The sequence below is a fragment of the Typopeltis vanoorti genome, chromosome 22 (assembly GCF_054136105.1).
Source record: "Typopeltis vanoorti isolate ZY-2024b chromosome 22, IOZ_Tvanoo_1.0, whole genome shotgun sequence".
In the NCBI taxonomy this organism is placed as follows: Eukaryota; Metazoa; Arthropoda; class Arachnida; order Uropygi; family Thelyphonidae; genus Typopeltis; species Typopeltis vanoorti.
This window is the reverse complement of record NC_143570.1, coordinates 32550456-32576613: the sequence shown is the minus strand read 5'-3', so window position 1 is coordinate 32576613 and position 26158 is coordinate 32550456. Positions and strand designations below refer to the sequence as shown.

The window sequence follows — 26158 nt, the reverse complement described above, 5'->3', positions numbered from 1 at the left end:
ATGTCATGAAGTATCGACCATAGATCAAGGCCGAGTGTGTTAGAAAGCTCTTCCTCTAGCGACCGTAAGGTTTTGTTTTCGTCGGCAAGGAGAACGCGCGTCGCGGTAATTTGTTCTCTTAACAGGGCGAAGCTAGCGCGGTTGTAAATGCGTAGAGCTTTCTCGGAAGTGAAACGGTGTTTTAATTTGACACAGTTGGGGATCACTTTGTTATCCCGGCAGCGTTTTAGGAGACGTTCCTAAAACGCTGCCGGGATAACAAAGTGATCCCCAACTGTGTCAAATTAAAACACCGTTTCACTTCCGAGAAAGCTCTACGCATTTACAACCGCGACGCGCGTTCTCCTTGCCGACGAAAACAAAACCTTACGGTCTTACCTCCCCATTGAATATAATCCGACCAACTCTCAGATCAGAACTATCCACAGACTCCTTAAGAAAGTCACTTCTTGGCCTGTGGAAGTCACCAACAAACTTAAACCTTATAACTCCCAAAAATACATAAACAAAATGTGCCATTACGTCCCATAGTGGATGGCATTGATTCCCCCACATATAAATTAGAAAAACATTTAGCCAAAACGCTCACACACTACACTGGCAACACACCATCACACATAAAAAACTCGGCCCACTTTAAAGCCAGTATAGAAAACCTCACACTCCAACACACTGACATAATGGTCAGTTTTGACGTGTCCTCCCTATTCACTAATGTCCCACTCAAAGAACCCTTTGAGCTCATCCAAGCCAAGTTTCCTCCCGATATCTCAGCCCTATTTCAGTTCACAATGAACTCAGGCTATTTCGTTTGGCAAGGAAAGTTCTACAAACAGATAGAGGGGACAGCCATGGGTTCACCACTTTCCCCACCCTTGGCCAATTTCTTTATGGAGACATTTGAAGAGAAAGCCTTAAACTCCGCCCCACAAAAACCCACTATTTGGCTTCGTTATGTGGATGATGTGTTTGCTATTTGGCCACATGGCTCAGATACACTCCACTCCTTCCTAGCACACTTAAACAACCAACATCCCAGAGTCCAGTTCATCCAAGTTCAACACCCTCCCCTTCCTAGACACTTTAATCACCCGCCAGCTTGATGGAACTTTGGTTTTCTCTGTTTACAGAAAACCCACCCACACTGGCAGATACATTCACCAGCAATCCCCCCCCCCTCACAACAATATGGGGTGATAAAAACACTATATAACAGGGCAAAATTAATCTGCTCAGATGACAAGGCCCTGACTAAGGAACTAAACCACATCCTCAACACTTTCTTAGCCAATGGCTACAACCCCAAAAAAATCCAAAAAATACTAAAACCTATAAACCACAACCCCCCCTCCACAATAAAGACTACACCAAGTCTATCACTATCCCCTACATCCAGGGCACCTCTGAAAAAATAACTAATATCCTCAAAAAATGACCTTACTTCCTGTTACAGACCATATAAAAAGTTGGCATCCCTTATCCGCTCTACCAAAGACCAACCACTTCCCCTAGACCTACCTGGTGTATACCAGGTCCCTTGCAGCTGCAAATTGTCCTACTTTGGCCAAACAGGCAGAACAACAAATATCAGGATTTCAGAACACCAAGACTACATCCGGTTTCACCAGTACAGCCGCTCTGGGCTGGCAGACCATGCCCTAGATACCCACCATAAAATTCGTTGGAAGAAGACAAAAATAATCCATCGCAGCAAGTTTAAATACGAAAGACTATTCAAAGAATCTTCAGCAGCTCTAAAAAACGTTCCTAACCTCAACAAATTTGGGTGCATGAAACTGCCCCAAATTTGGGAGACTTTCATTTTGAGAACTTCAGCCCAACTGCCAAGACTACCAAATTAGCCCGCAAGAGGGCACCATTAGGACTTTAGGAACAAAATTAGTTCTTATTTTCTTCCTCATTTGCTTTGTTAGTTCCTTAGTGCACATACCATATGTTTATGTTCCCGAAGATGGCAATGTGACATTGCCGAAATATAGAAGTGATTCATTAAAGTTATCTTTAATTAATTTACTTTATATGCGTTGTCAATTCCGTAAATTAATTACCAGTTATGTCTAACCAACGTATAAGTCGTATATTATATTATATAATATGGAAACATGTGGCAGCTCTATATGATGTTCTAACTTCTATAAACTCATTTCACCATAAAATCAAATTCACCTTAGAACTTGAAAATGAAGGGAAATTACCTTTTCAGAACATATTAATTATAAACAAACAGTTAAAAGCATTTGTCTTAATGTGTACCGCAAGCCAACCCACACAGGGTCGTTACCTGCATTTTGCCTCATTACACCATATTTCACAGAAATTAAGTATTATACATATGCTGAAGAACAGGGCGATCTCTATTATAAGAGATGAAAAAATATTAACAAAATAATTAATTTTATTCTCCAAATATGGCTGAGGAAAGATTAGCAAAACAAGTGTTCTGCCAGGTTGGCAGGAAAACGACCCAGAGGAAGACCAAGATATAGGTGGATTGATACGGTACAAAGTGCCTTAGACGATAGAAATATAAGATCTGATAATGTTGGAGTCTTGACAAATAACAGACTGATTTGGAGGAAAATTGTAGATAGGAAGTTAGTAATAATGTAAATTTTTCATGTAGTACTATCATATCCTGTACACCCCTTGAGGGTACATGGCAGGAATTTGATGATGATGAAATATTAACCAATAATGGATATATCCAAAAAATTATAAAAAGAATACTTTTCTCCAACCCCTCTCCACAGCAAATCCAGGATGCTCATTACAGGACTTCAAATTCTATTCCTTTTGTTGGCATACTTTCACAAAAAATTGTCACCTCATAAGATCTCACGACATTTGGGTAGCCTTCAAACTGTTCAGGACAGTACAAAATATGTTATGCTCACCTAAAGACGAGAACGCTTTCAATAAACACCCTGGAGTTTACAACATTCCTTGTTCTTGTGGCCTGAATTACATCAGACAAACTTCAAGACGTCTAGAAATAAGACAAAAAGAGCACATTGGAGACATAAACAACAACAGAGAGGACAATTCTGGTTTAGCATTCCATTTTTCCAACATTAATCATGACATTGAATGGGATAAAAGTACTATGCCATACATAGAAGATCACTACAGCTCCTGCAACAAAAGAAGCCACAAGTAATCCACTCAAGGGACCCTGAACAGAAACCAAGGGATGATTCTCGCTGATATCTGGAAATCACTCATGAGATCTCTCCACACATCAGAGTTTAATTTCGCAGCTAATTATAGGATGCACCTGCTTAACAACTGACCAAGTGCTAGCATCCACACTCCATGTATTGTGTAAAATAAAATACATGGAGTGTATTGTATTGTGTAACAGTTCCTATGAATTTGATATTTTTCATTTTTCGGTTATGCATTGATTCTTAATCTAAGCTTGTTTGTTTTAAGCTGTTATATATATATTCATCTAACTCAGAAGAAGTTACCAGTTAACTTGGTGAAACTAGTCTGTTATTAGTTGTATCAAATTTCCGACCAATTAAAACCCATTTTTCAGTTATCTTATTTTCCCTATCTCTTTTAGCATAATTTAATCAACCTAAACGAGTTGATAAGAATTAACTAATGCAGTAGTCTATGATGAAAAAGAGGCAATTTTTATAGCCCACAATATATTCTAGTAGTTTGCTTTTTGACAGCATCACTATTCAGATGTGATCTAGCTGTTGAATGATGTGAAACTCTTTCTGTACATAATACTGTAGTGGTTATTCCATATCGTTTTACTTAAATAGATTATCCTGTGTAGATCTTGATATAAATATCTGTATTCATGTTAAACTACAAGAAATGCAGAATTTTTTCCGCTTATCTTTTATCTTATACTTTTCTTATCTTTTCTTAGGTTAAATATCTTCCAAAATATGGACATTTAGCTGATCTGTCAAACTCTGATTCTGTCATAGCTGAAGATAGATCACTCCATCGACCTAATGTTTCTGCATCAGTAAGTGAATCATTTTGAAGAAAATGGGTACACATTTCACTAATTTAATTTTAGGAAATTATTATGTATGTTCTAAATATGCATAGAATTCTTCACATGGAGAGCATTATGATAATTGCATACTACTAAGCTCATTAGATTGGATGCTAGTAAACAGTTGGAGCATAAGTCTTGTTAATTTGCATTCACAAAATATACCTCTCAGTTAAGAAGAATATTAAAGTATGGTTGGTGGAGTGGGTAGTATATCTGTTCTCTAGTGTGTAGTCCCATCTTCAACATCACTTTGCCATAAATATTTGTTTGTCGGTGCCCTTAGGTGGTGGATGGTTTTCATCACCTGGTGTAAACCATCATTCTTACTTGTAGAGACCTTTGCATCTTGAAAAAGCATCCCACATTTGGTCTCAAGTAGTTTGTATATTATTTAACTCTTTGTTCATTTTACACTAAATTTTATAGAATTACAACCTTTTTCAGGTGGAATTAACATTTATATATCTCATCTTACACTATAGAAACCAAAAAAATGCTCTTGTAATAAGAAGTCAGCAATATAATTTTTTTGGGGGGGGGGGGAGTGAAGAGAAGTACTACTACTACTTTTAATAAAGCAGTTCTATCTGTAATCATAATGACTTGCCTACAAGAAATTGCATGAACTGTATTTGAATAACAGAACTCACAAAATAGTACTTCTTCTTAGTACTAGTTCATTGCAATAAATGTCTTTAGAAGTATATTGGCTTTAGTACATGTTATTCTTCTTCTTCAAATATGTGAGGATGAAATTAAAATCCTTTTTTGATTATCGTTTTATGTGTGGTATGATTTCACTAAAAATAATCAATTTTGAATATAACTTTTGAATTTAGTTTAAATTATTAGTTTGTCTAATCTTTCGTACAGCACTACTTACCTTTAGTTTTGACTACTGTGTTAACATAAATATAAAGATAATTTGAATCATGATCCTACTTGAATATTACTATTTATAGAAAATTGTAATTTCATCAATTTTATCCAGATTTTAATTGATGAAATAAAATCAAAGAAAAAAAGTGCTTGGAGATGCATGGATTCCACATTGGCATTCTTGTACAGTGAAACCCATTCAGTATTACACTACAGAGCTGAGGAACATGAAAGTTTGCTGTTTGTTTGTGTGACATGGATACTGCTTGTTAAACAATTTAACGGTTTAATTTAATCCCTGCTAGTTTTGTGTCCATTATAATACACTTCTTCAGGAGGGTCTAATAAAAAATTAAAACTGAAGTTACATTAGCTGGGTTTTGCAACAAGCAAGCTAATGGTATCAGTAATAATACAGTATAACTTTTAAAATAGTGGTGCATGCACATGATTCACATTATATAATAATTACTAGCAACACAATGTGAGGAATATCAGAGATATGCTTCACCAGGTTTTGTATGAAAGACAACCAAACTCAGTGGAGGATCATGTCTTGTTTCTTGTTACACTGAATTAGTTTTTAATGTTTCTGATGTTTCTTTGAATGCTCTGAATAAACTGATTTATTCAGATTTATTCAGAATAATTAATGGAGGCCATTTCAGCATGCTTCCATAGTATGTGATGATTTTTTTTTCTCTGTTATTTGTGCTGCTAGTCCTGATTTTTTTTTCCCCGAAAGGTTAGCGAAACAAGTGTTTTTTTGCCAAAATGGCAGGAAAAGACCCAGAGGAAGACCAAGATGTAAGTGGATTGATAGTGTAAAAATTACCTTACAAGAACAGAAATATAAGATCTTGATAATGTTGGAGTCTTCATAGATTAATTTGGAGGAAAATTGTCAATTGGAAGCTAGTAAAAATATTTATATCCACTATTTCTGTATCATTTACATCGCTGAAATGAAGCCGTATGTCTCTTTCTTTGATAATCACTATTATGCACTGACGGAGTTTACTTATGAAAAATACAACTCTCTAACATCAGATTGCTTTGGTATTGAAAGGGAGTTCTTGCTTTCCTAAGGTTTCTGCCTGGTCTCTGAAGAGAGTCAACCAGTTTAAAACAGCTGTCAGGCCAGTGAAACCTTTATCAAAATGTACCAGTAAAAGGCAAATTTATGGGTGCTTGGGCAACACTCATATCTTTTAAGTAGCGCAACCTAACTCTGATGCCTTGTAAGTTCTCTTCTGAAAATTTCAAAACTTCAAAAGTTGCCAATATATTCGGCTTTGAAATAATGTTGTATCTTTAATATCCACTATTTCTATATGTTAGAAATTAGTGTTGATTAAGTTGGTTAAAGGGGTGTTGGTTAGCTATAGCTCTTGTTCTTTTGATTTTGGAGGAAAGTAGTGGAATGATAGTGATCACTTCAGCAAAGCATTGTCTGTGGAAGAATCCATCGAGATTTAGCAATCCTCTGATATGGGATGTCAGTTCTGATGAATGCAGAAGTGCCATGCCATCCCTTGTGGCAGAAGGAACTATGTAATGTGTAGTTTGGGGTTGAGGTATGTGTAGGAATTCTGTTAGAATGGTAATCCTCATATAAATGACTCTAGGTGGTTGTGGTACACATAAATGGTGGTTGAAGTGGATACTGAAAGTTTTTTTAATTGTTTTATGGAAGAATTTTTATGATTTGTAGTAAAATTATATTTCCAGTATATTCCATTATATCTGAGAAGACAGAGATAATAAGGAATGAGGGTACGCAATGAGAGGTGACAGACTACTGCCCACACAGAGAAAATTTAGTCTCATGTCCACAGAATCCTCCAGATTTGTTACCAGTGGAACTATTTTACTGCTGTATCCTCAAGTGGTGGAGGGTCTGGCCCCTTACAGTGTGATTGGCATGTCATTGAGGGGGGGTCACTCACACTGCATGTGGGAAGAGAGGGAGTACAGAAACTGGAACCCTTTACAGTTTCTATACAATGTACATCTACTACCTACATATCTAGTTCACATTTCCTTCAACCAGGAAAGGTATGCATTTGTGGCAGCATGTGCACAGTAGGCCACAGTCCCATTTGTTGAAATAGGCTATACTGTGAGAAGGTAGGGATGACATGACATGGCTGTGAGAGGCTGTATGTTGCTTACCAACAGCTCTTTAATAGCCTAGACAGACAGACAGACATGGGTTTTTCTCTCACTGATCAGACTTTGGTAAATGTTAAGTGTGGTTAGTGATACTCACCATAATATAAGAGAGTGGTCTGTAACGTTCTTGGCCTCAACCATAGATGTCAACACTATCGCAAGATTTATTTATTTTTTTAGGTTGGTACATCTGTCATAAGCATCGATGTGAAATTGCAAGTCATTCTATCAAGTAGTTTGTTTTATACAGCTGTCTGAAGCAACAGTGTTGTCTGTATCCCTTGAAATGGATAAAATTGAGTATCATGCGGTTATAAATTTTTTTGTAAAAGAAGGTTTAATGCCAAAAGAAATTCATTCAAAGTTCATATATGTTTATGGGCATTCTTCTCCTTCATTTTTGACAATTAAGAAATGGGCTGCCGAGTTTAAACATGGCCGTACCAGCCGTGAAGATGATCCATGCAAAGGATGCCCAAAAAAGTGTAACAACACCAGAAATCATTGATCAAGTGCACGATATGGTATTGGATGACTGGCAAGTCAAAGTGAAATTGCTGAGACTATAGGCATTTCAAAAGAACGTGTAGGATATATTTTGCATGAAGAATTACAAATGAAAAAGCTTTGCACAAGATGGGTGCCACGCTTGCTCACAGCAGATCAAAAACATACTCGCATGAAAATCTCTGAACAGTGCTTGGAGCATTTTAACAAGAATAAAACTTATTTTGTGTGTCAATTATTACTATGGGCAAGACTTGGATTTACCATTACACACCAGAATCCAAACAACAGTCAAAACAGTGGACAGAAGCCGGTTGTTCAGTGCCAAAGAAGACTAAGTCGGTTCCATCAGCAGGAAAGGTCATGGCATCGGTGTTTTGGGATGCTGAATGCATTTTGTTTATTATTCTGATCTTTTAACCAGACTAGATGAGAAAAGACCCGGTTTGCAGAAGAAGAAAAAAATCATCTTTCATCAGGACAACGCACTTGCCCACAAAGGTGTTTTGGCAATGGGAAAATTAAGGAATCTGCACTATGAATTGTTGGAACATCCACCCTATTCTCCAGCTTTGGCTCCCTCTGTCGTCTATCTCTTCCCAAAACTAAAACTCTTCCTTGCTGGTGAGCGTTTTTCTTCGAATCAAGAGGTGATTGCAGCTGTAGAGGAGTATTTTGCAGATCTTACTATGAACCACTACACGGACAGGATAATGGTGCTGGATCATCACTGGAATAAATGTATTAGTCTTAAGGGAGATGATGTTGAGAAATAAAAATATTTTTTAAATTATAAATTCATTTTTTCATTGTTACGCCGAGAACGTTTCAGACCACCCTCATATAGCATTATACAACTTGAGAAGAAATGTACTACTACTCATTATGGAATACAAAAGAGCAACTTGATGTCAACTGTTCTCTGTATAGATGTAGCATAGCCATGATATTTCATGTGCAAGCTTTTATTTGCTTAAATGCACTTAGGTAAAAATATAGATGAAAACAAAAAAAAAATTCTTATCTAGTGTAATATAAGTTTTTAGAATGCTATTTAAAATATTTAAGAAGAAATTTTTGCCTTCATTTTAGTCCCAAATGAAAAAACCAGAACGACCTGAAAAGCCAGTAACAGTCTTAGCCAGTAAAGGAATCACAAAGCCAGAACTTCCAGAAAAGCCTCATCTTTCATCAGAATCACCTCTGATTGACAGGAGAAGTAGTAAAATTCCTCCTATTAAGCCACCACCACCTGAACTTCCAAAGAAAGGTTAGTTGAATTTAAAGAATAAATATGCAATTCTAGAAAAGTGAGTAATACCATGTATGTATATTACTAATTGAACTTTACTGAGAATGTGATGTATTGAACTTTACTGATTGAACTTTACTGAGAAAGTGAGTAATACCATGTATGTATATTACTAATTGAACTTTACTGAGAATGTGATGTAAAAATTACCATGCTTCTTTGAATCAAATTTAAGAGAAAATTGTTTTAGTGGTGTTTAAGTATTAAAAATCAAACATCAATTTACTGTTATTGAATTTATTTGAAAGACTAGCTGAAATGTTAAAATGGATTCAAATATTTTAAAATGTTTTTAAAATTAACATTTTTATCCATATCCCTTTAGCTTCTGTTTTCTATTCTTTGTTTGAATCCTGCCTATAAATGGCACATGCTTGTCAAGATGGGGTTTTACCAAGGCTTTATAAAGAGTATATTAACCTGCTTGTCTCTGTTCGTCAGGGTGTTCTTCAGTAACCAAGTAATCTGATAGAGATGCTGTAGCCACTTTTGAACTATGCCCTCCAAACTTTAACTCCCTATCCACTAATGTCCCAAATCTCTGTCTTCATCAATTTCTTGGAGTACAGTTCCATCACTGGTACATGGCTGGTAATCTTATCACTCCAAAATGCATAACATTAAACTTTGCCACATTAAACTGACATACATTCTCCTTTGCCCAGACTGCCTGTCTATCCAAATCATCCCAAAAAATTTTAACTTCATCTTTATTAACTACTGCTCTACCCAATTTTTCATCATCAGCAAACAACTGAATAGTTCCTTTCAGATTCTTTCTTATATCATTAATGTACAAATTAAATAGTAGCAGCCCAGGAACAGAGCCCTGCGGCATGCTAGTAGTCACAGGCATGCCGCAGTGATATCTCTCCATCAGTCATCCTCTTATCTACTTCACTAACTTTATATCCATCCCAATGTGCTGCAATTTATTGATCAGAATTTCATGGAGTATCCTGTCAAAAGCTTTTGCGAAATTCAACAATATCATTGTAAACCCATTACCTTTATCCAACTCAGCTGTCATTGTATTATAAAACATGACCAAGTTACTGAGGCATGACCTACCTTCACTAAACCATGCTGCCCCTCCACTTCCATATAGTTTATTTCCCATTTCTGTCTATCCATTCCAGTATTTTGCTCTTGACCAACTTCTCTAGTACCTTAACTACGAGTATAACTGATGTTCTGATCAGTCATTAATTTGCTACATCAGTCTTGGAGCCTCCTTTATGCAGGGGAACTATTTTCCCCTCTTTACACTTCTTGGATGTCTCGGTCTTTGTCTTTATAGAGTTCAGTATAAAATTCCTGAATTGTTTTGATTATTGCATCTCTATTTTTTAAAAGGTCCTAAGACGAACATTATCAGTTGGAACAAAGGAAATAGCTGCTGTAAGAGGAAAAAATGGTGAATGTATAAAAAATAGAGATGCAATAATCAAAAGAATTCAGGAATTTTATACTGAACTCTATGAAGACAAAGAGACAAAGACTGAGACATCCAAGAATCATCTATGGATAACTCGAGTGAGGAAGAACACAATGCCCCTGAGATCTTACAAGGTTAAGTGGAAATGGCACTGCAGGAAATGAAGAATGGAAAGGCCCCAGGAGAAGATGGAATTGTGGTAGACTTCTTAAAACTGGGAGGAAGCCCTGTCATCAAACAGCTGACTAAACTCTTTAATAAATGCCTAAAACAGAGAAAAATTCCAAAAAATTTGAACAATTCACTTCTAAAATTAATTTTTAAAAAGGGCAATAAGAAAGAAATTAAAAACTACAGACTTATAAGCCTACTCCCCACCATATATAAAGTCTTCACAAAAATTATAAATGATAGAATAAAATCTAAACTAGAGGGAATGCAATCCTGTGAACAAGCTGGATTTAGAAAGAATTACAATACTTTGGACCATATTCATACATTAAGACAGCTCATTGAAAAATCAATTGAATAATAAACCCTTATGTCTGGCCTATATAGACTATGAAAAACATTTGATTCAGTTAAAACATCTGCAACACTAAAAGCACTTGAAACCCAGGGAACTGAGAAACCATATATTGAAACACTAAAACATATTTACAATAATGCAACTTCTATAATTAAATTATATAAAAACAATGAAAAGTTTTCAATACAAAAATGCACCGGCAAGGTGACACCATATCTACCAAATTATTTACAGCTGCACTAGAGGAAGTCTTTAGAAGCCTTGATTGGGAAACAAAAGGAATAAACATAAATGGAGAAAGGTTGCATCATCTGAAATTTGCAGGTGATATTGTCCTAATAGCAGATAATCTTGAAGATCTGGAAGAAAGGCTAAATCAGTTAAATGAAGCCTCCTGAGTAATTGGATTAAAAATAATCCAATTTTTCTCTATTTATTAAAAAAATAAATTGAGAAAAAACTAAAATAATGATGAATAAATACATAAACCATAGAACTGTCAAAGTTGAAAACCATGAAATAGAACAAGTTAGTTCATATGTATATTTGGGCCAATTGCATTCCTTTGAGGATTGCCAAAGAAAAGTGATTGAACGAAGAATTCATCTTGGATGGATGGGTTATGGGAAAATGAGAGATATATTCAGAAGTAACATCCTTATGAGTCTAAAAAGGAAAGCTTTCGACCAGTGCATACTTCCTGTCCTGACATACTGAGGAGAAACATGGACTTTAACAGAAGCCCTAAACAAAAAGCTGAGAACGACACAACATCGCATGGAGAGAAGTATGCTAAAAATAACATTAAGAGATAGGAAGACAAATACCTGGATAAGATCTCAAACAAGTTCATGGATATTGTAAAATACATTAAACAGGCTAAGTGGAGATGGGCTGGCCATATTACCAGATGCAATGATGGGAGATGGACTAGAAAAACAACAGAGTGGAGACCAATGGATGGAGCAAGACAAAGAAGAAGACTGAGAAGAAGGTGGAGGGATGAACTAGAACAAATTGCAGGAGTGAGATGGATGGGAGAGGTAGAAAACCGAGTGGTCTGGAAAACCAAGGGGGAGACCTTCGTCCAGCAGTGGACCATACCAAAAGGTTGATGAAGTCGTCACTTCCTTGGGACCAACCCAGAATCAAGACTTAGATTAAACAACATGGTCAAAGGCGCTGCCAATTCCCTTGCACCTTCTTGTAAAACTCAAGCTGGTATATCATCTAATCGCATAGCTGTATTCATATCAAGGTTCTGTGATATGCTATGCAACTCCAGTTCATTTACTTCAGCCTTGTTACTACAATATCTCCACCCCGATGACATACTCTTGCAAAGTGTTTATTTAGTAGTAATTGTTCTCTTTTGCCTGATTCAGTTACTGCCAAACCATTGGTATGCATTAAAATCATTCTGCCATGAACATTGTTCCTTTTACTTGCAAACATACTAAAAGAACTCTTTGGGATTATCCTACACTGGTTTTTGGGATTATCTTGATTGACCTGTGCTGCTAATTTTCTTTCATACTTGCTTTTGCCTTTTTTACCATACTGGTACCCTTCTGTTCTGTGCTTTGTACTGCTGGTCTCCTTGAATTCCCTCCACAAATTTTTCTTCCTTCAAACACTCCTTTACCACTTTTCATGCCTATCAACATCCAGCCCTTGCAGTTTCACATGTCATGACACTGATCCAAGCAATCTCCTAAGTTTGTCATACTTATCAGTTCTGTAATTCCACATATACCAACCCATCTTAACTAAAAATTCCACATATTTAGCCACCTCCCATGTTAACACCATATGATCGCTCTCACCAATCGGTGGCCATGTGGTCACATATTATTTATGAATAAATTCTCTGATGCAATTATTGATTTAGCACTCTCAAACCTTTACATTTCATTTTCTTCCTCCCATGTGTCCTTTCCTCCTTCCAATCTATGTTCCCATTGTTGAAGTCCCCCATAATAATTATCCACTTACTGAGCTTATTTGCCAATGCATACTATCCCTCATCATCCTTTACTTTCCCTGGTCTATAGAAGCAATTAACTGTATATTTTGTTTTGCTGGCCACTATCTCACACCAGATGGCCTCTAACGTGCTATTTTCACTAGCCTGCAGTTTAGACTCCTACTCTCTTTGGTTGCAGTTCATTGGCTATCGTTAATGAAAATCCCCCCCCCCCTCCCATTCTTTTCTCTCTCTCTCTCTCCTCTGAACACACTATATCCTTCACATTCTATCCCAATCACTATATCATCTTTTGCCAGCCTTATTATAATGCCAATAACCTTTGGCCAGTATGCAATGAAAATTGAATAATATCACTGGACTGCTTAAGAGAAGCTAAGGATGAGTCTCAAGTAATGGAACAATGCAAAAAAATATATTATGTTAACAAATTTATTGATTGAAGAAGATTGACAGAAGACAGCAGGGTATACCTATATACCCTGCTGTCTTCTGTCATATAATATTAAAGGCAGGTTCACAAACAAGACTTCTTGGGAATCATCCAAGTCATTATAATATGCTGGTTTTAGATAAATTTTATCTTTACTTGTGCACTCGTATAGAAAACCTAACAAAATATTAGTAATTTCAGTAAATTAATTGCATTTTTTTTTTCTCTTGATGTTTCAAATTTGTTATTATTAGACCTCCAGAGGAGTAAAGGACTTGCAAAGAGAGGCCACACCAGCTGTCATACTGTTCTGTTAAACTCATTCACAGATGGCGATTCACTCACCATCTTCTAGAGATTCACTCACCACTTCAACAGACAAACTGTTCCTCAACAGATTAGAATCTCTTGAACCTTTTTTTTTGGAGGGGGGGGGAGAGACACACCACTGGTCACCTTAAATCTGGCAGATTCACATCTCCTACATACCTCTTTTGTGATACCTATTCATCAGCCACCCACTTATTGAAGCCAATAGTTCATATTTCAGTCCCATATTCTAGTTTATGCAACAGCCTTTCACGTGGTATCCTATCAAATCCCTTAGCAAAGTCTAAAAGTATCAGTGTGTTAATAATTGGTGGATTTTTATATAGATAAGGATATTCATAGATATTATATCTTAATCCTACCATAGAGAATGATCTCTGTTTCTAACAATTATTTTTTTAATTCCGAGTGCACCTATATGTTATTATATGCACATGGGTTCACTCCAATTGGTGCAATGATCTTAACTCTTTCTTTCAGAATCCAAATAATCACTGACTCAAGACCAAAATACAAAATAAACACATTTAATAAAACAAAAACAATATATATACACTTCAAACAACTTTACATAACTAACTACAAATTAATTGGATCCAAGGCCTTTTAAAAATAAACTTACACTTAAGACTAGACTAAACACTTTATTATTATTATTATTATTACTATTCAGGCCTCCAAGGAGTCAAAAGACTCATCGAGGGAGGTCCTTCCTAAGACATAAAGTCTGTCAAGACTCACTGAGGGGAGTCTTTGTTTGCACAATCACAAAATGTTCATAGCCAGTTTCTCTCTCTGTCAAGGCCCTTCTCCAAAGACATATGACTTTATTCTTCATTTTTACAGGATCCTTTCTCATCACTTATGTAGCACACATTAATTCTTCCGAACTTAATTCTGTCTCTTTTCTTCAGTAGAAATAATAGTCAGATCCAGTGTCCTTAATACAGATGAAACTTCCTAATCAGAGTTTTCTCGAACATTCCTTTAAAACGTAAATAGCAAATTCTTCTTTTATTCACTAAATGCTTATTGAGAGTCTTAACTCTTTCAATAAAAAAAAAAAAAAATTTACAGTTCTACGATTCCCTTTTCGGAATCTACTATAAATCTTTCAATCAGTGTTTCCTCCAATATTCCTTTTAAAACGATTTATAGCAATATTTCCCTTTTATTTATCCACATACTTATTCCACATTAAAGCTTAATAGTTCCACAATTCCTTTTTCGGAATATACTATTAATTTTCCTCCGACTGTCACTTAAAAAACTTAAGTTCCTTCGAACCTAAATATCTGCCGGCCTGTGTTCTAAATTCCTTCAGAACACTCTCCTGTTTACAGCTGTTACTCAGATACCGGACGCTTTCTTGTCAGCTGTCAATCACTCATCAAACTTCTCGGCGAGCATGCACACTCCGTGGCAAGTGAGAAACTAAGTACTGTATAATGGCTGACACTTTGTCTCCGTTAGCGACACGAGAATGTCCTCATAAAACACAAAACTTAATATTTTCAATTACAATAAAATTCCTGTAAGTAATACAAATATCAAATCCGGTAAGTACATTACATTTTTAACTGCTTTACATATCACTTTTAACAAAAACAATTTCCATAACGGGCACATCGCAAGTGCCGACAATATGTGTTATGAAAACAAAACTAATAAACATACTAACATAAACAATACGTAAAAATATTCAGAATTTTAATTATGATTATTTTTACAAGTGTATCCATTACTTTTGTTCACATATAAAATATGTGTCTGAGCAATTTGTTCACATATAAAATATGAACAAATTGCTCAGACATGACTTCCTGTTGGTAAACCCATGCTGTTCCTTGCAAAGTATATTTTGTTTGTCCACCCATTTCTATGTGAATTTTTACCAGCTTCTCTGAAGTCTTTACAATTACTCCAAAGATGTTGATAGTTATACACATCAGTTTTTGCATTAAACTGTGAATGAAATTGTTTTGTATATATATATATTTTTTTTTTCATTCACATTTAACATAATATACCATATACCAAGCAAGACTTGTGTAAATATTATTTAATATAAACAACTTATTTTACAATTTAATATTCATATAACTACCTTAATTTTTTTCTAATATTTAATTATTTAATCAAAGATATATGTATTAGTAATGAAAAGACTGTATTAAATATTATTAAGCTATTTTAATTATTATTATGTTAATATTATAAGAACTTGTATTTGATAATTTAACTGCGCATTAATTGAAATGTAAATATTCTTTATTTATTCCTATTTGTAGAAGTTTAGCGTTATGCAATACCTCAATTTTATTATATTTTGTTTGGTTGTCATGGAGCCGTATGTAAGTGAGCGAGCACGTTTTGGAACACCACGTGAGGAGAAGGTTTATTGAAAAGAGTTTTAGAAAGAAATTACGAGAATAATTTAGGCGAGAAGAATGGATATAAAAAGGGGAAGAACGCTGAAAATTAAGGAGATTAGATGAATTAAGAGAGAGAGAAAGGAGAGGATTGGCATTAGGTTGGAATCGGAGCATTCGGGAATCACAGTGCGATAATAGTGAGTCGGCAAGTCACTCAAGCAGCTAATAAAGTCTACTAGTCAAGAAGTAGTTAGCTAATAAGTTGTAGAATAACAATTATAGCTACGGAAAACAGCTAAGAGACTATTAAATAGACTAGCGATACTTGAGTTGAGATTTAATTTCAGCGCCGACCTTTCAAGGACATACGGAACCTTGAAGCAAAGCACGAAGTTACTAAAGTATAGTAGAGGCTGTAAAATTGAAGTTTACCATTAGCTGTGCTTAGAAATATATTGCCCAAAGAATTAAATGAATGCAGGAAGAATGAACAGCTGTGCATATAAAACCTCAAGTTAAGGAATTATTGTATATTGCCTTAATTCATAAGTGATCAGTAGTATTTCATGCAAGAACGTTTGTTTATGTGTATAGTGACCGATGATTAATTCAGTTATTGCTTAGAAGATTTATTTAATGAGTGCCGCTTACTGTTTTAAGTATTTGCAGTTATAAAAAGTGTATAAGTAGATGAAGATAGAAGATTATCGGTAAGATTATTCCAACCATTAATATTCCTATACAGAGAAGTGTGTGAGTTTCATACTAGAATTTCCCTATGTTAACAGTAACTATTGTGAACATTAGCTGAAGTGTAAATTTAAAAGTGTTTGCTTGTAAAGTGGTGTTACTGCGATTTTATTGTATTTGGAACTTAAAGAACTGTGAGAAGACTATTAGAAATAACTGATTTACCATTGTCTGAGTTTTTATGACAGTATTGTCAGAAAAGCTGAAATGTTTATAATATCTTACTTAGTGATTTGAACTTAAGTGTAAATTGTGATTCTAAATTAAATGTTTGTTTTTGTTAATCAAAAGTTGTATTTTGCCTGAATCTCTTTTACTGCACCATTCATAAAATATTCGAACCAAAGCGGATAAGTTAAGTAAGTTAAATATACTCGGCCAGTATATATAATAACAACATATAAAGGAAGGGTAGTTGAGAGTTGGTTTATCTTCAATTCTTGAACTAATTCAGATATAATGTGGTGCAGTCTTTAAATATAAATTTTCTTTATATTTGAATTAGAAATCAACTCACAACTTATCAATTAGTTAAGAACATTGTAATAGTAATCATGTCGGATCCAAAGTATAAATTAAGACGAAGTATGATCCAACAGCACCACACTTATGCAATGGGATTTATCATATATTCTTTCCATTCCTGGGGAATCTTTCCTGAGCTAAAACTCAAATTATACAATATATTATATTATATAGGATTAAATGATTGGGAAACTGAGATGAGAAATTAAAAGCAGATTTTAATGGCATGACTAGTTTCGTCTTAACAGATTTCTTCAGGTGCAAAAAAAATAATAGAAATAACCAACAAAATCCGTAAACGAATTAACTCTAAACAGCACAAAAAGTTAGTGTATACATTTCAACGTTAATACGTTGACGTTTGTGTATTTAAAAACATTCTCTCTCTGACTTGTTGGAGCATATGCATGCACTCAAAATCTCGTGTATGCCAATATTGGATGGCAGCACCATGACAATCTGATAGGTTGTAACTCAGATTGCTATTGAGATGTATAGGATTTGTGTATACACACAGACACACACACACACACATATATATATATATACACACGCACACAAAAAAAAAATACAAGGGCATAGCCAGTTTGGCTGAACATTCCTTTAGCATACATGCTGATATCCCATCTGTTCCCATTGTCAATTTCTTGTTCAGGTTATGCGACAGCTCTGGAAACCTCCTCATGCACTTCTGTCTCTTTGTCCATTGTAGTGGTAGCACTTTTTACTATGCTACATACACCAGGTTGATAGATCTTGGTGAAATGAGCACTCACTATTTGAACTACTGCATCTGCTTCTGATACTAGAGTACCATATACATTCAGTAAAGTTATTCTTCTGCATTCATGCATTCTTTTATTGTCAGCATAAGGATAAAATTCTTTTATGTTGCCTTTAGACTGTGCAGGCTATTTTTTTTTTTCATACTCCAACTTAGCTTTCTATACGATATTCATAACTTTTCTAGCCTGTGCTTTATATATTTCATAACTCTTCTCATTCATAATAATAAATTTAGTTTAATCCTTTATCCAGGTGTGAGCAAACAAAGTTTGCACCTGAAAATATCTTCAGGACTGAGGTAAGGTAGTACAACACTGGGTAACTTGTAGCAAAGGTGGACCAAGTTAACATCACTCCTATCTCAGTATCTCCCATAATGCAAATTATGCAAATGCATAATGCAAATAAACTTTACCTCAGTCCTGAAGATATTTTCACGTGCAAACTTTGTTTGCTCACACTTGGATAAAGGATTAAACTAAATTTATATAGTCTAACCAAGTGAAAAATAAACTTTCAACATCTTTCTCTAAATCCAGAGTAATTTAATAATAAGGTGGCAACACCTTTTGACAACTCCTATAGGTAAAGATGACCTCTCCATTGCTTCTGCTTTGGTATCTTTGCTTCTGGGCCTGGCTCCCACTGACGAGACCTCAATAAAGGTCGAAACCGGTCTGGCTCCCACTGACGAGACCCCAAATAGGGTTGAAACCGGTGCGGGTTAGGCTTTGAGAGGTTTTTGTTTGTCTCTGAGTGGGGCCACCGCTGAGATTATGGCTCTGCTTGGGGGGGGTGGGGGTGAGCCTGCCATTGGGTAGAGCCAATGCTGAGAAGTTCTTCTTGGTGACGGGGTGAGCCTGTCACTGAGTGGAACAACGCTGAGATGGGCAATCTTTCGGGATCGTCTAATATTTAGAGCTCACTTCACCAAACATAGGTCGAAACCAGTCTGGGTAGTGGTCCTTCCCTTAATGCATGACATTATACATATCTGCAAGGAGATGTGTTTTGCATTATGGGAGCTACTGAGATAGGAGTGATGTTAGCTTGGTCCACCTTTGCTACAAGTTGCCCGATGTTGTACTACCTTACCTCAGTCCTGAAGATATTTTCAGGTACCAAGTGTTTGTCCACACTTGGATAAAGGATTAAACTAAATTTATTATAGTCTAACCAAGTGAAAAATAAACTTTCAACATCTTTCTCTAAATCCAGAGTAATTTAATAATAAGGTGGCACACCTTTTGGCAACTTCTATAGGTAAAGATGACCTCTCCATTGCTTCTGCCTTGGTGTCTTCACTTCTGGGACTGGCTCCCACTGACGAGACCTGAATAAAGGTCGAAACCGGGCTGGTTAGTGGCCCTTCCCTTAATGCATAACATTATACATATCTGCAAAGAGATGTTTTGCATTATGGGAGATACTAAGATAGGAGTGATGTTAGCTTGGTCCACCTTTGCTACGAGTTGCCTGGTGTTGTACTACCTTACCTGAGTCCTGAAGATATTTTCAGGTGCAAACTTTGTTTACTCACACTTGGATAAAGGATTAAACTAGATTTATTATAGTCTAACCAAGTGAAAAATAAACTTTCAACCTCTAATTCATATTCTTACCATAATCCTTCCACATCATCTACTTATAGATCTCTTGTTTAATAAGATTGCAAATCTATTTCACTTCTATTATATTTGTTCTTTGAACTCTAGGTACACATTCAGATACTGCATTATTTAAGCATCTTTTCAAAGCTCTCCATGCATTGCTGTTATTCCCATTGAGCAACTGGTACTATGGAATCAAAGATAGTATTCTTCTGAGTTTGTTGTAATTTCCATGTTTGTAATTCAGCATATAACCTGTCCTCTTTGGATCATCTGTATAGTTGGCTACTTTCCAGGTCAGTATGGCATGATCGCAAAACAGTTACATGAGTGGTAACTGTACATGAATTTCATCACGTGGTGTGAGATGATTACCCTGCTTATTTTGAGATTTTAAATGGCTTGAAAAAGTTCAATGTTTGGTCTCTAGAACAGGATTTCTTGACTGTGTAAAAAATAAATTTAAAAAGAAAATATATTCTTATCCAATCCACAGTACAAAATGTGCTATGGGATTGTAAATAACCTTTCATAAGTGAGCAACATAAAAGGGGGAGAGGAACAGACACCTTCTGATGCTTTGATCAAATCTAATATTCCTTGTCCTGAAGTCACTTATTTCACATGCTTCTTTAGAAAGTTGTCTTGCAGCAGCTCAATAAAATCTTCATTTTTCTCATGAATTCTTCTCTGATACTCAATTAATATTTGGAAAATTTAAGTCGCCTGTAATAATTATTCATGCAGTACTCATTAGAGTCATTTGGCATTATTACATGTCTTCAACCCCAGCAAATGAACTACCAGGTCTGTTACAACTCCCAGCCATATATTTCATCTTGTTAGCCTCAATTTCACACCAGATAGCCTCAAACTCAGTGCTACATGGGACCTTATTACTATTATTGCTTTCATATGTTTCTGTCCTAACCAGATTCAAGTTTTCTGATAACATTAGCAGTCCTCCTTCTACTGTCATTCTTATAAATATATTTATACTCAATTCCAGATACAACATCTGACTCTGAGAGTCAGGTTTCATTAATGCCAATACTTTTATGCCACAACGCATTCACCAAAGCAATAAACTAAACCACTTTGTTTCTAATGCTCCTGGCATTTGTGTATAGACATAACAAATTACCTCACTTTTTCTTATATTTAAGTCTACAGGCTGCTTATCCCAGTTGGGCAACTTTCTCTTTCCTTTCCACAGTTGTTATTATTATCATTCATTGATAACTTAAAACTTACTACACTTTCTCTCATGCTATTTTCTCCTTACTTCTCTCTTTTCCTGTATTAGTTCTTGTAAATGTTTTTCTTTATCTATGTCATCAATATAAAGGTTTTCATTACTCGGTTCACACATCATTATCCTTAGCTTTTGACCCTGCTCTCTTGTTCTGCCAGGGTTTTGGTGCCGTTTTTAAAAACTTTTATTAAACTTTTACTGTAATGCCATAGTTAGCCTGCTACACTTAAATGAAATTCAAAACATTTTGATATGTATTTCAGCTGTTAGCCTCATTATTATTAACGCCAGACCTTCATGCATTCAGGGATTCATTGTGGGAGGTATGCACTATTGCTAGCATAGTTTGTCAAACTGTGCTTTATACTTATTCATTGTGTCTGCATTCACCACACTCTAAGGCAATGTTCCATTCTTCATGCAAATAACCTGCTCTTCACTCCTTTGATCACACCTTCCTGACACAATTTCCCAGGATAGCCTCTTGTTCTGCCTTCATCTCCCATTCTATAAATTTCTTCCACATTAACCTGGTAACAACTCCTAACTTAAGTCTCAATCATATCCCCTCTCTTCATCTTGTTACATGAAGCTTTTCAAATTGTGCTTCACACCCAACATTCCATAGGCAGTTAGTGAATCTTCTCTGGATCCTAACATATCTTCATCAACAGGAAAACCAGGTGACTAACTCTGTGCACAAATACCCATATGAGACTTGATCAAAACCTTGTATAATTAAACAATAATCTCTTTATTTCCACATGCCCAGGTCTGCATCATTGCCATTATTCGATGTGACAACTTCACAACTTGTGCAATGTGCTCCCTGAACTTTAGGTCCTTGTTCACCACTGCTCCAAGATCTCTCATCTCCTCTACCTCCTTCAAAGTTTCCCCACAAAGTGTATATTTTACATCTTAGCTTACCAAATTTCAGAACTTTTGTGTAATATTGAACTAATTGTTCCACTTACTTGTCTGTCTCATACAATTGATTCAATTCCTTCTGGAAGGCCACAGCATCTGCTTTACTCGCATTGTTCTCCCCAATTTGCCATCATCTGAAAAGTTACGTATCTCCATTTGAACAATAGCAATCCTTGCAGCACACCACTATTGACTTTCCTCTTCTAGGATAGTACACCTCCTCTCCCATATAAAACTTTTCCATTTTGGTTTAGTTATCTGCTTGCATGTGGCAATTATCAAAAGCCTATGCAAAATCTAAGTATAGTACTACACATACATCTTCCCTGTCAAATGCATTTGTCTTGTTATAATACATAAGCAGATTTGTAAAACATTACTTCCCTTTACTTCCCAATCTAAATATCACAGAGAATATTGCCATTATCAACTTATTTCTGTATCCTAGCTCTCACTAATTCCTTTAACAAACCCACTCTAAATATCACAGAGAATATTGCCGTTATCAACTTATTTCTGTATCCTAGCTCTCACTAATCTCTCCAGTACCTTAACACAACTTCAAATATACAAATTGGCCTGTAATTTGTAGCCAAAGATGGTAATAAACCATCTTTGTGAAGTGAAACAGTTTTAACTTCTCCATTCCCTTGTGACCTATGCTGTTATAACTCATTAAACAGGTATGCCAAGACTGCTGCCAACTCCCTGAAACATTCCCTTAAGACACATGATATGTCATCAAATCCTATTGCCTTCCTTCCTATGGAAAAAATCTCAAGATTCCTACAACCACCAAAACCAGGAGTCTACAAAATGCATTGCTCTTGCAGGATTTGCTACGTAGGACAGATAGGAAGATCTGGATAATTTACGCATGGCTGAACACCAAAAAGATGTACAGTACAAAAGAGAACAAAAAACGGGTCTTGCTTTCCATGCCACTTCCACTGGACATGATGTACTCTGGCATAAAACGACGATGTCATACATAGAAAACAATAGTTATATAAGAAAATTTAAAGAAGCTGCTAATATGCTAAAAAACCCAACCCAATGCAATAAAAATCGAGGTTTAATTCTCCAAGTGTGGTCAGCTCTAATAAAAAAATCTACCTCAATCTGAGTTAGGACTTTATGAACAAGAACACGTGACATCGTCCAGTATTGTTCAACGTCAATAACGTTTTATATCTGCATTCTGTTTGAGTTTATGAATAGCCAGACGGTTATGATTTGTATTTATGAATTCTCTTGTTTAAACTTTAAGTTATACTATTTACCCCCTGAAGATGTAAATCCTACGATTTACGAAACTTGTCGGGAACTATTATTTCAGTATTTTGTATAACTGAATAATAAAAAATGTGGTGTAATCACAGAAATATATCTTTTGAACATAAGGATTTTTTTAATTCCTTATATATCTCCTGCTTGCTCACAGTCAAGCTATCCTCTCCTATTTCCTTTACACTTGAGCTCATGATTTTACACTGAGGATGAAACACCCTTATGAATTTTTTACATGAATACCTCAACTGTGTCTGCTGCAACAATTACATCCATGACCTAAACAGTAATATAAATGATATGCATCACCTACAGTCATGTAAACCAGAGGTACTATTCCTATCAGAACTCCAACTGGCATCCTCAGCAGCCACTGTCCACCTCAACTGCCCAACCTACACATTAAACAGCTCTTTCCACCACAAGGGCAGTTCTTGTGCATTCATCAGAACTGGCATACCATTCCAGAGACTGCACATCCTCGAATCCCCACTCTTTAAACTGCTTTAACTCAAAATTTCTCTACTAAACTTGCCTGCCCTTGTCATATGCTGTCTGTATTGCTCTCCAAATTCCATCAACCACTCTGACCTCTGTAACTGTCTCTCTCTAAAGCTCAACTTTCTGCAGTTGGAATACCCTAACAGTGATGTCATCCTTCTTGGGGACTTCATTGTCCACAACTCACATTGGCTCCCCTTCTCCAATTTCACTGACCAAGCAGGCAGAGATGCTGAGGCATTTGACATCAGCAATGGCCTATCTCAGATCATCAATCTTCCTACCAGAATACCTGACAACCCCATCCAATTTGCCAATACACTTGACCTCTTCCTAACAAGCTCCCCTTCTAGGTGCACTCTAATAGTGAATTCTTCTCTTCGTAATTCAGAACAACCTTCACCCACCAGCTCACAGTCTCGTGTCCTTTGGTACTACAAGGGTGCCAACTGAGAGGATCTCCGTGACTTCTATTCCTCCTTCCCATGGTCTAACTACTGCATCAGTTCTTCTGATTCAAACACCTGCTCAGACCGAACAACAGAAATCATTCTCACAGGAATGAAGGCCTTCATCCACCTCCACTGCCCAAACTATACAGCATTACACAGCTCTTTCCAACACAAGGGCTACACTTGTGCATTCATCAGTCATTCACCAACTCCTGAACCACCTAGAATAGTGCAAACTAATCAGTGACCAGCAGTATGAGTTTCACCACTTGCAATCTACAGCTGATCTTCATGTTTTCACAACCCAGTTCTGGGCTCAAGCCATGAAGAAATTTAGAGAAACTCACATGGTTGCCCTCAACATTTCAGAAGCATTTGATCAGGTTTGGCACAGGGGCCTACTTATTGAATTGCCATCCTATGGTCTGCCTTCACTGATACCCATTATCTTTTGCCCATACTGACAGCCCATTTAAATTGTCCTGCATGCTCTCCACATCGCCTTGATTAACTATTACTCTACCAAATTTTGCATCATCAGCAAACAACTGAATTTCTTTTCACGTTATTTCCTGTATCATTTATGTACAAGTTAAATAGCAGTGGTCCCGGCACTAAATCTTGTGGCACACCACTAGTCACCTGTTTTTAATTCCATTCTGCCACTCCATATACCACTTTTTGATATCTGTCCAACATCCACCCTCTTGTCCACTTAACCAGTGTCGTATCCATCTCCATTTGTTCTAATTTGCATAACAGAGTTCCATGCAATATTCTGTCAAATGTCTTTGCAAAATCATCATGTAGCCATTTCCTTTATCCAACTTTGCTGTTACTCTATTATAAAAAGTTAGTAAATTACTAAGGCAAGGCAATCCCTTTCACAAAGCCATGTTGACCCTCATACAGCATCATATTTTTATCTACCCATTTTTGAATTCTCTTTTTGACCAATTTTTCTAGTACTTTTACCACCACACCTGATATACTGATTACTGCAGTCTTAGAATCTCCCTTATGCAAAGAATTATTTTACCCTCTTTCCACTCCTTTGGAACTCTTCCAGAGCTGAGACTTAAATTAAACAGCCTAGTCAGAGGCATTGCCACTTACCCTGCACATTCTCACAAAACCCTAGCTGATATCCCATCTAATCCCACAACTGTATTTGCATTAAGGTTCTGCAATATCCTAACCTCCAATTCATCTAAATCTGTTCCCACATTAGTGTCTGTGACGTATGTTAAATCAGTAACCTCATTAGGATGATATACCCTTACACAGTGGTCACTCAGTAACTCAACTGTGTTATCTGCTTCTGTCTCCTTGTGACCATCATCACTCATTAAGGTTAATCTGCCATAGTCATTCTTACTCTTACTTGCCACATAACGAAAGAACTCTTTGGGATTTCCATTGGTCTGCTTGGCTAGACTTTTCTCATAATCTGATTTTGCCTTCCTTGCCATGCTGATCACCTTTCTTACCTGAGCATTACATTGTACTGTTCATGAGTTTGCTGGTTACCTTTTCTTTATATATCTTCCACAGCATTTTCTTCCTCTGCAGTTCATGTTTAATGATATTATTCATCCATTTAACTTCTACCTGATTAACCTTCCTTACTTTAGGTGTACAATTTAATATTGCTTTCTCTAGATCACCATTAACTATATCCTATATGCACTGCTAACATTCTTACCCTGCAGTGTTTTATGCCATGGCACAGATATTTAAGCTTCTTCCTAAGCTTGTCATAATTATCTGCCTTGTACTCCCACATATACTTTTTCTCAGAATATTCCTCATGTTATACAATCTCCCAAGTCAAGATCATCAGTCATGATCACTTTGAGCAATCAGAGACTGGGGTCACCTTGGTTATGGATAGCTCTTCTGATCCTATGACCAGATCCAATACTCTTGCACCCCCTAGTCTCCTCCATCACATGCTGCCTCAAGTAATTATCTCTCAGCAGGTGTATAAATTCCATTTCCTTCCTGCCATGTGATCTTTCTTCCTTCCAGCCTATATCTCCATAG

The 26158-nt window shown here is 36.2% G+C and overlaps 1 protein-coding gene across 1 annotated transcript in view; it reads left to right on the top strand.

The window, feature by feature from the left end:
• LOC150094285 (SH3 domain-containing kinase-binding protein 1-like) overlaps positions 1 to 26158 on the top strand; it is a 305169-nt gene that overhangs the window by 184836 nt on the left and 94175 nt on the right. Inside the window, exons 8-9 of the mRNA XM_090411774.1 lie at positions 3911 to 4012; positions 8702 to 8879. Coding sequence (XP_090267900.1) covers positions 3911 to 4012; positions 8702 to 8879 — 280 coding nt within the window. The remainder of the gene's footprint in view (positions 1 to 3910; positions 4013 to 8701; positions 8880 to 26158) is intronic.